The sequence below is a fragment of the Otolemur garnettii genome, unplaced genomic scaffold, assembly GCF_000181295.1.
Source record: "Otolemur garnettii isolate 467f Iridium unplaced genomic scaffold, OtoGar3 scaffold00219, whole genome shotgun sequence".
NCBI lineage: Eukaryota > Metazoa > Chordata > Mammalia > Primates > Galagidae > Otolemur > Otolemur garnettii.
This window is the reverse complement of record NW_003852614.1, coordinates 671,418-682,273: the sequence shown is the minus strand read 5'-3', so window position 1 is coordinate 682,273 and position 10,856 is coordinate 671,418. Positions and strand designations below refer to the sequence as shown.

General features: G+C 46.5%; 1 protein-coding gene across 2 annotated transcripts in view; it reads left to right on the top strand.

The window, feature by feature from the left end:
- Nucleotides 1-4,055, top strand: part of NLGN3 (neuroligin 3) — a 24,734-nt gene extending 20,679 nt beyond the window's left edge. For both annotated transcript variants that reach the window (XM_023508044.1, XM_023508043.1), the window contains exons 6-7: nt 733-1,522; nt 2,126-4,055. In XM_023508044.1, the coding sequence (XP_023363812.1) occupies nt 733-1,522; nt 2,126-2,969 (1,634 nt within the window). In that variant the 3' untranslated portion in view covers nt 2,970-4,055. The remainder of the gene's footprint in view (nt 1-732; nt 1,523-2,125) is intronic.
- Nucleotides 4,056-10,856: the final 6,801 nt, after the last annotated feature.

Genomic DNA, 10,856 nt, shown 5'->3' with positions numbered 1-10,856 from the left:
TTTTTTGTTGCAGTTTGGCCAGGGCCGGGTTCAAACCCACCACCCTCAGCATATGGGGCCGGTGCCCTACCCACTGAGCCACAGACACCACCCAGAATCATTTTCTTTTTGTATTTGAGGAGCTGGCTCCCTCTCAGCTAGGAGAAAATCTGGATCTAAAGCATTCTTAGAAGCTTCAGGAAAAGGAAAGTGTCCATGGGACACTACAGACTGGGAGACTGGTTCTTAGGAGACTTACAGACCCTAAGGCCTTTGCCCTCAGGATCCTTCCCCAAACTCTCAGAATGTGGGGCTCTCTCCTGCCTGCATTTCTCATCTCTCATGAAAAAGACCCCTTTGTGGTATAAGCGCCAGCTCCCTGGTGGTGTGCTGGCACAGAGCTGGGCCCAGCTGGGCAGGAAGCAAGAGGGGAAGACAAGGAGAGATAAAGAGACGGAGCATAAGGAGCCTGATGTCTAGGATTCAAGGGGTTAATTCTTCCTGCCATCTTCTTAACCCCTAAGTTACCAACTTTTGCACTGGGACAGGGAAGCAATGGAGGAACCAGGCAGGGGACCAGTCAGGGAAGGGGCCTGGCAACCCCTCTTCATCTCATCCCCTGCCAAAAGAGCCATTCATTCTTCCTTCCTAGCCCATCCAAGCTGTGGGGCAGTTACAGGTACAAAAGAATAAGGAGTTGTATGGCTGTATGTGACACAACCGATCTGAACTGGTGCTGCCTATCTTCTGTAGGACTTTTCCAGAGGGCCATCATCCAAAGTGGTTCTGCTTTATCCAGCTGGGCTGTAAACTACCAACCAGTGAAGTATACCAGCCTTCTGGCAGACAAAGTGGGCTGTAATGTGCTAGATACCGTGGATATGGTAGACTGTCTTCGGCAAAAGAGCGCCAAGGAACTGGTAGAACAAGACATCCAGCCAGCCCGCTACCATGTGGCCTTTGGCCCTGTGATTGATGGTGATGTCATTCCTGATGACCCTGAGATCCTGATGGAACAGGGAGAGTTCCTCAACTATGACATCATGCTAGGTGTCAACCAGGGTGAGGGTCTCAAGTTTGTGGAAGGGGTGGTAGACCCTGAGGATGGTGTCTCTGGCACTGACTTTGACTATTCCGTCTCCAACTTTGTGGACAATCTGTATGGCTATCCTGAGGGTAAGGACACCCTGCGGGAGACCATTAAGTTCATGTACACAGACTGGGCAGACCGTGACAACCCTGAGACTCGGCGTAAAACACTGGTGGCACTCTTCACTGACCACCAGTGGGTGGAGCCCTCAGTGGTGACAGCCGATCTGCATGCCCGCTATGGCTCACCTACCTACTTCTACGCCTTTTACCATCACTGCCAGAGCCTCATGAAGCCTGCTTGGTCAGATGCAGCTCATGGGGATGAAGTACCCTATGTTTTTGGGGTCCCTATGGTAGGCCCCACTGACCTTTTCCCCTGCAACTTCTCCAAGAATGATGTCATGCTCAGTGCTGTCGTCATGACTTATTGGACCAACTTTGCCAAGACTGGGTAAGGAGAAAATGAGGGTTTTTCTTCTTTGGGACCCCAGCATGCCCTCCCCTCTGCTCATCCGACTAAACCTCTTCAACCATTTCCCTTCCCAAGATATTCCCCAAATCTTGCTTGGTAACTCCTTTACTCCTCTTCTTAACCTTCCTTTCTAGAATCTTTCCTGCCATTTCCTTCCTTCAAAAATTATGTTAAGTCTCAGAACTCGATTAGCACCAATACTGGGCAAGAGTGAGAATTACTGGCAGAAGTAAGGTTAGCTGGTCAGACACATGTGAGATGGGAATAGAGTACATTCTGGAAGAGCCTTTAGGGGGCTCTTGACAAAACTTGGTAACTGAAAATATTGATAGATACTCAGTAGCATGTGAAAAAAAATGTCTATAGCCTGATCTTAGAGGATGAACATAAGAAAGGATGAGATAGGAATTCAAGCCCTGAGGAAGAAGATGGGTGGACAAAGGGAGGCACCCTGAAAAAGATGGAAATGGTGGGAAATTTTGGACTAGAAAGAGGTTTAGGGGTGGCTGTGAGAGGAAGAATGCTGGGCCCTTTCCTCATTCAGGCAGAGTGGTGACCCCAGATTTCCGTGTGGTATTGCAGGGATCCTAACAAGCCGGTCCCTCAGGATACCAAGTTCATTCACACCAAGGCCAACCGCTTTGAGGAAGTAGCCTGGTCCAAATACAATCCCCGAGACCAGCTCTACCTTCACATTGGGCTGAAACCAAGGGTCCGCGATCATTACCGGGCCACTAAGGTGGCCTTTTGGAAACACCTGGTGCCCCACCTGTACAACCTGCATGACATGTTCCACTATACGTCTACAACCACCAAAGTGCCGCCCCCGGATACCACTCACAGCTCCCACATCACCCGCAGGCCCAATGGCAAGACCTGGAGCACCAAGCGGCCAGCCATCTCACCTGCCTACAGCAACGAGAATGCCCAAGGATCCTGGAACGGGGACCAGGATGCAGGGCCACTCCTGGTGGAGAACCCTCGTGACTACTCCACTGAATTAAGTGTCACCATCGCTGTGGGGGCCTCCCTCCTGTTCCTTAATGTTCTGGCCTTTGCTGCCCTCTACTACCGTAAGGACAAAAGGCGCCAAGAGCCCCTGCGGCAGCCCAGCCCTCAGAGGGGAGCTGGGGCCCCTGAATTGGGAGCTGCTCCTGAGGAGGAGCTGGCAGCATTACAACTGGGCCCCACCCATCATGAGTGTGAGGCTGGCCCCCCCCATGACGCACTTCGCCTCACTGCATTGCCTGACTACACCCTGACCCTGCGGCGCTCCCCTGATGACATCCCACTCATGACCCCCAACACCATCACTATGATTCCCAACTCCCTGGTAGGGCTGCAGACATTGCACCCCTATAATACCTTTGCCGCAGGGTTCAACAGTACCGGGCTGCCCCATTCACATTCCACGACCCGGGTATAGCTCTAATCCCTGGAGCACAGCCTATCTTCTGGCTCCCTTCCTCCCAGATTCATGAACACGTGCACACACACACACATACACACACATATATGTATGTATACACATACACCCACACCCTACAGCAGACCCACCTGCACAAACATAGATGTGGACATGCACCCGCATGTACAAAAACACAAATATGGAAGTAAACCTGAAAAACCTTTCAATTGGTGACGAAATGGTCCTCAGTTAAGGACCCATGGAACAGCAGCTGAAGCCAGCTCCCTGACCCTGACCCTGACCACAGACACTCCTGGGGGGCCTGAAAGCAACAGCTGGACACCCCCTTGGTGCTTGCCTTTGGCCTCTCTTGGAACTGCACCACTGACCAACTCCAGACTTGGGAGCTTTAAAGAGCAGAGAAGCTCTTCCTCCCCCAGACTTGGTCTTTTTTCTGGGTCTTGTTTTTGTTGATTTTTTTTTTTAATTTTGGAACAAATGCTTTTCCAACCTGTGAGTGCTAAGAGACAGCTCCAGAAGAGAGGGCTTCAGGCCCAGGTTTCTCTAGCTCCGGAACCCTCAGTGCTCACACAGTCAGACCAAGGGACAGGACCCCCAGGAAAGAAACAGATTTGAACAAGACTGTGGGGTGGAAGAAGAGAGGGACTAATGCTGTATGGGGGAGAGCCATAGGGGAGAGACCTCCAACTAATCAGTGTCCCTGTGGAGGACTGCAGAGTCTGCAGGGTGACCTGCTTCCTCCCAAAGGCCAGCAGCATTGCCCTGACTAGAAGGGCCCTAGATTTGGTGAATGAGGTACTGTGGAGGCCATGTCATTATTGATCCCCCATTGGGCCCTGGTATGATCTGGGTTCTGCCTCTGCCCTTGGGGAAATGCTATCAGATATTCGTCCCATTTTCTTTACAGTCTCTTTTGTGTCTGTCATTTCTCTTTCAAAAAGGCAGTGTTTTTCGTTGTTGGCTTTTTTTTTTTTAAAGAAAAGTTCTTAAAACACTAACGGAAACCCATGGAGTTTGTCCTTTGTAAAAATTTTAAACACAATGTCTTGATATAAAAATAAAAAATCCAGTTAGTACTCCCAACCTGCCTCCCTTGCACAGGCCTCACCCCAGCACACCTCTGAGCAGGGTGCCTCTGCACTCTGGGAACCACTCAGGCAGCCTCTGTCTGCCTCCTGTACCTTTAAGCTGATACAGGTCTGGGCTGGCACCCTGCTGGCCCCCTGCACAAAGCCTCTCCAATCTTAATCAGGTTGCTGTCCTCAAACCCCTGCCCCCAATGCTCTGGGTTCCTGCAGCTGATGCCTCCTCTCAGCACCTTGGACCTCCTAATGAAATGGCAAAAATAATACTTCCTTCTCTGCTAGCAGCTGCCTCCTCCTCCTCCTCCTTATTCTCCTCCACCCTTCTCCTCCTGCCCCTCCCCCACCGCAACCACTCTGCCCTCTTCTTGGACTGGGGGCTGGGAGAAGGTTTGACCTCTAACATGCTGAAATTCTTTCTTGTATTGAATCCAGTGAGGGATCAAACATGTGAACTCCCTGGCCTTGGGTAACTGACAGAGCAGGGCCCACTCATTCCCCAAGGATACTTGTTTTCTGTTCTGTGAATTAGAATTGAAGAAGTCATCTGGGCCCTGGGAGTGATTTCTTTCCAGAATTGTGGTCAGTGGCTCCTTGTCAACCCTGGGGCATGGATTCAGTGGGGCCCCACAGGGTTAGCATTGTGGGATTTCATATTATTCTCAGTGACTTGAGGGACCAAACTTGGAGTCTGCTCCTGAAGTGTGACAGTTGGGTAGAGTTGCTGGTACCTCAGAAACCAGGAATAGAATTCTTCAAAGTGATCCTGAGAAAATGGGGGACATGAACCATCACAAGCAGGATGATATTCAGAAGGGATGGACACAATGTAGTATGTACAAAGACCAAAACCCAGAACTAATATACTAATATGGCACATGAAACAAGAGAGGTAGGCAGTGACTGAGTTGACACATGTACAGGTTTTAAAAAAGAAAAAAACAAGAGAGAGGCTGTCAGGGTGGGTCACAAGTTTAATGAGTCCATAGTGTAGACCTGGTTTTCTCCCTCCTTTGCTCCTTCCCTTCTTCCCTTTAACCTTTCCAAAACTAATATGGATACAAGCATATAATAACAAAAATATTGCTGGGAAGTAATCAGAGTATGAGTTTTAGAACTAGAAGTAACCTGAGTCATCTAGTCCAACCCATTTATTTTCTGTTAGGGAAATGAACCCAGAAAAGCCCATCATGGTTAGTGTTAGAAACAGACTTGTACCTTCCCTCAACAAGTTGAGGTCCAATTCAACTTGTTCCACTCTACCTGCCATTGATTATGTCTCTCAAAGCATGTTGGGTCTACCCTTGGTCAACACGTTTGTAGTATGTGTAGGAAGCCGGAGAGGATCTGGAAAAGAGCAAAGACAATGTGCCAAAAGACTAGCTGGGGAGTGTGTGTGTGTGCGTGTGTGTTAATTTAGAAAGGGGAAAACTGATGAGGTAACTAACATTCAATGGTGGGGAGCACCTACTGTGTGACAAGTGTGCTATAACCATCTTCAAAAATTTAGCTCCTAAATAAGGACAAAGATGATGACTTGTTCTCCATTTCTTCTAAGTATAATAGAGGGGGAAATGAGATTAAGTAAAACATAAGGGAAATCTTTGCTATAGATAGGTGATCACAAGCACCTAGTGAGTCCTTAATTATAGCTGCCAAATTGAATGAAAGGAAGGATTGGTATTTTTCATCTTCCTGAAAGCAGAGGGTTAGATTATACGAGCTTTTTTTTTTTTTTTTTTTCTGAGACAGAGTCTCAAGCTGTCGCCCTTGGTAGAGTGCCATGGCGTCACAGCTCACAGCAACCTCAAACTCCTGGGCTTAAGCGATTCTATTGCCTCAGCCTCCCAAGTAGCTGGGACTACAGGTGCCCACCACAATGCCCGGCTATTTTTTGGTTGTGGTTGTCATTGCTGTTTTGCAGGCCTGGGGATTCGAACCTGCCAGCTCCGGTGTATGTGACTGGTGCCCTAGCCACTTGAGCTATAGGCACTGAGCCAGAGCTTTTGAGGTTAATTCAGAGTCTTTTTTTTTTTTAATGTTCCATCCTTTGGTTGTTCCATTTGAGATACTACCAGACAAGGCCTCCTATTCTGGGGGGAGGGAAGGTGTGCATCCCAGTTAGGAGGCTCTCTATTTGGGGAAGATTTGGACATGCCTCTCCTCTAAAAACTCAAGGCAGCATAGCAAAGCCAGCTCCAATCTTGTTAGGGACCCATCAGTGAGAGATTGCAATTGGTCCTTATACCTTTGAAGGGTCTAAGTGGAGGATGTGACCTCCAAGACAGGCAGGAATTCAATCTAACTGACAATTCTATGCCTATACAGCTTGCAGTTCTCAGCCCTTTTTTCTCTTCTTTTTTCTTCTCCTCTTTGAGTCTCACTCTATGCTCTGGGTAGAGCAATCCTCTTGCCTCGGCCTCCCGAGTTGCTGGGATGACAGCAGGCATTACCATGCTTGGCTAGCTTTTCTATTTTTAGTAGAGATAAAGACTCACTCTTACTCAGGCTGGTCTCAAACTCCTGAACTCAAGGAATCCGCCCACCTCAGCCTCCCAGAGTGCTAGGTTTATAGGTGTGAGCTACAGTGATCAGCCAGTTCTCAGCCCTTTTGCTGACTGCCAGCCTTGAGCCAAGCTAAAAAGTCCAGCTCCAGCTCCTTGTTCAAAAAAGCTGAGGATATATTTGGATTTTATTTCACATTGCAAAACTCATTAGTACCTGGATTGGGTCTATTCTGCATCCTTAGATTTATCTGGTTTCTATTTTGGTTCTTTAAGGATCTAGACATAGCCATCATGGCATCTGAATCTGTGGTGTGTGTGAAGGGTGAGAGGTTGGTTACTGTGGAAATCTCCATAGGAAGTATGATTACTAGGCTGTAGGCTAGTTTATGTTCTATGTGAGGGATAAAAGATACCCACTTTGGGTACTGTCAGGAATACGAAAATGAGCCATGATAAAATGAAAGACATGCATAATTTAGCACATGGCTTCACTTGTATAGTAAAGGTTAATGGGACTAGAGAAGTTGTTAGGAAAAGCTATAGTAGGATTCAGGTGGGTAGAGTAGTAGGCATTCCAAATTGGGGAAAAAAAAAACCTTAGCCAGAGAGTGGAGATGAGTATGTCCAGGCATGCTTGAGGAGCAGTGGAGGAGACTGGCCTGATGGAAGTTAAATGGTGGGAAATCAGTTTGGCAAGGCAAGTTGTGGAGGTCTTCATTACAGAAGCGTTGGGCTATTATTGGATGAGCAATGGGACAGCTGACTGAACTCATTTGCTAGAGGTTTTATCGTGCGAAAACAAAACCTCCTCGGCTCTTCTTTTGCTCCTTCTCTTCTGTAAGAAGAAGGATTTTAAGAGTAGAAAGCACCATGTGAACACCGGAGAGAAGCTCCTGAAGGCAGTCCAAGAGAGTTTGGAGTTGGTCTGTGTAACTCCATCTCATAGTCTGAGTCAGTAACAGCCCAGGACACTTCAAGGACTTGCAGCTCAAGTTGCAGGACAGTGTTAGTGGATTTACAAACCCCATGGAGAATGGAAGAGATGCTCGCTGCAGCCTAGAGATGGACAAACATGGCCCTACCATTTTACAGATGGGAAAAACTGAGCTCCACATATTATAGATCAATACATTTGATATTGATTGAAAGCAAGATTCAAGGACAAATGACTAAAAGGATGGTTGGTGAGCTCTTTAAAAAGGAAGTGAAGTGAAGATCACTCACCCCCCTGCATAGATTTAGGACAAGCAAATCATGCCCCACACAGCTTATTTCTTTAGACAGGGTGACTGATAAGGCAGCTAAGGTAAATGCTATACCTACAATGTCTATGGAGTTCAATAAAACATTGTCTCAATACTCTTGGGACAAGATAGAGAAATGTGGGATGGGCAGTAAACCTAGGAAGATTTTTTTTTTTTTTTAGAGATAGAGTCTCACTTTATTGCCCTTAGTAGAGTGCTGTTGAGTCACAGCTCACAGCAACCTCCAACTCCTGGGCTTAGGCACTTCTCCTGCCTCAGCCTCCCAAGTAGCTGGGACTACAGGCGCCCACCACAACGCCCGGCTATTTTTTGTTGCAGTTTTGCCGGGGCCAGGTTTGAACCCACCACTCTCGGTATATGGGGCCTGCGCCCTACTCACTGAGCCACAGGTGCTGCCCTTTTTTGCTTGCAGTTTTGGCTGGGGCCAGGCTTGAACCCACCACACACCCCCCATATGGGGCCTGCGCCCTACTCCTTGAGCCACAGGCACCGCCCCTTATGCAGATTTTTTTTTTTTTAATTTTTGGCCGGGGCTGGGTTTGAACCCGCCACTTCCGGCATATGGGGCCAGTGCCTTACTCCTTTGAGCCACAGGTGCTGCCCCCTTATGCAGAGTATTAACTGGCTGAAAAGTTACTGTGTCACTAGATCAAACTGACAAATTGGTAAAATCCTTTATTTGAATTCCAAAATGTAGCAGTATGAATGTAAGATGCAAGAGATGTTGCTTAGAGGGTTTTTAGAGTAAATGAAAGCTCATCATGAGTCTTCATGTGTTGAAAGTGAGGTTTGGTTGCTACAAAAAGCACTGTGACCTTGGGCTATAATTCATAAGAGGATAACATTCAGAATAAAGGAGGTGATCGCCATGTGCTGTTCTACATTAGTCAGACTACACCTAATGCCCTCTGTTCAGTTATAGGCACCAGACTTCAAGGGAAATGTTAACAAAAATACATTCAGAGAATAGTGGCGAGAATAATGAGAGGACTGGATAATCCCAGGAGAAATTTTTCTACTATCAGCAAATCATTACTAGGCTCATGGGCTGTAGATTTGTTCTGCGAGACGCCAAGGGCTCTAAGGTCTAATAGATGGAAGTAAAATAGGAAAGCAGATTTTGGTTCAACATAAGGAAAATGTTCTTTTTTTCTTTCCTTTTATACAATGAAAAATTATAATAAAAGTTCCAGTTCATGATTCCAGCCTCTTGAAGTCCTTTCAAACTTACCATCAACAGGTTCAAAAATTAATGAAAAAAGTGTTGTATTCTCAACATACTCATATAAGCATTTTGCTGTGTTTAGAAAGAACTTTCTGATGATTGATAGTATTCTCCGTGATTAAAATGGACTGCCCCAAAAGGTAGGCAGCTCTATCACCATGTAGTTAAATAGTGACTCCATGCGGGTGATGTAGAGACAACAAAACCATATGATAAAGGACTGAACCAAATGACCTATAGGGTTACTGAGATTCTATCATACTTGAGCTGGAAGGTTTCATGGCAGAGTATTCAGGAAAATATCTCTAAAGCCTGGGTATAGGGTGGGCTGGAGGAGGAGAGACTGGAAACAGAGATGATAACTAGTTAAGAGGTATCTACTCTAAGGACTATAACAATTTTCACCTCCATCCCCCTGCACACTTGAATCTCCAAATTATTATGTCATAAGCAATCTTAATGGTTGCCTAGTTCCCATCCCTTAGGATCTGGTGCTTGATTCCCTCCTGTAACCTCCTTGTCGAGTAATTATCTTGCTTCTGCTTTAAAACTTTCTTTTTTTTTTTTTTTGAGACAGAGTCTCACCTGGTCACACTTGGTAGAATGCTGTGGCGTCCTAGCTCACAGCAACCTCAAACTCTTGGGCTCAAGCAATTCTCTTGCCTCAGCCTCCCAAGTAGCTGGGACTACAGGCGCCTGCCACAACTCTAGCTATTTCTTGAGATGAGGTCTCTCTCTGGCTCAGGCAAATCTACTCGCTTCGGCCTCACAAGTGCTAGGATTACAGGCTTGAGCCACCATACCTGGCCTGCTAAAAAACTTTCAACTCTCTCAAACCCACGAGCTCAGGCAATCTACTCCCCTCGGCCTCCCAAGTGCTAGGATTACAGGCGTGAGCCACTGTGCCTGGCCTGCTAAAAAACTTTCAATAATGGGAAAATCTTCTCTCCAAGCAGACCACTGCATATTGGATCATCGTGAACCATTATGAAGTTCTACTTTAGGTTGAGTCAAAATCGATTTTCCCATGGTGCCCACCCTTTGATGCTGATTGTGCGCTCTTACGAAGCAAAACAAGATGAATCCCCTTTCTATATTATGAACCTTCCAATACCTATATTTGAAAACTGGTTCCCAAATCACCACCATCATGCTGTTGATCCCTTCTCCAGGTTAAACAGCTCCAGTAGGTCATACACAATTATTTTTAAGTCTTCTCATATACCTGCTCTCTCTCTTTTGTACATGCTCCAGATTGTAATGTCCTTGTTCACGTATGGTGTCCAAGGCTAAAGATAATCCTCATCCTCCACTGTGGTCAGAATAGAGCAGAGAAGAAAGCAGCACTGTAATCTTTCACACTCTAGACCTGAACACATTAGCATTTGGGGCAGCTAATGTCAAAAATAATGAGTTTACAGTCACCTCAAACACCTAAAGCTTTTCACACAGATTATTATGAAACCAAGTCCCTCCTCCCTTGTCCTTAGGCATTTGGTGTTGACAAACTCAGCTATGAAGCATCACATTTCATCTTCCTGGTTCATTATGGCCTCTTGGGAGCTTTCTGAAACCAGGTTCATGTCATTTGCAAATTTGATCAGCAAGACATCAATGTTGCCATCCAAGTAATTAATTAAATTATTGGATAGGCAGGGACCTCCCTCCAGGCTGACAAAGATCCACTAGTCACCAGCTGTAAACATGCCCTATTGTCCTGTCTTCAGCCCTTATTTTCCCTTCTTATCCTCAAGGACATCTCACACCAGGACATTCTTTTCTTTTCTTTTCTTTTTTTTTTTTTT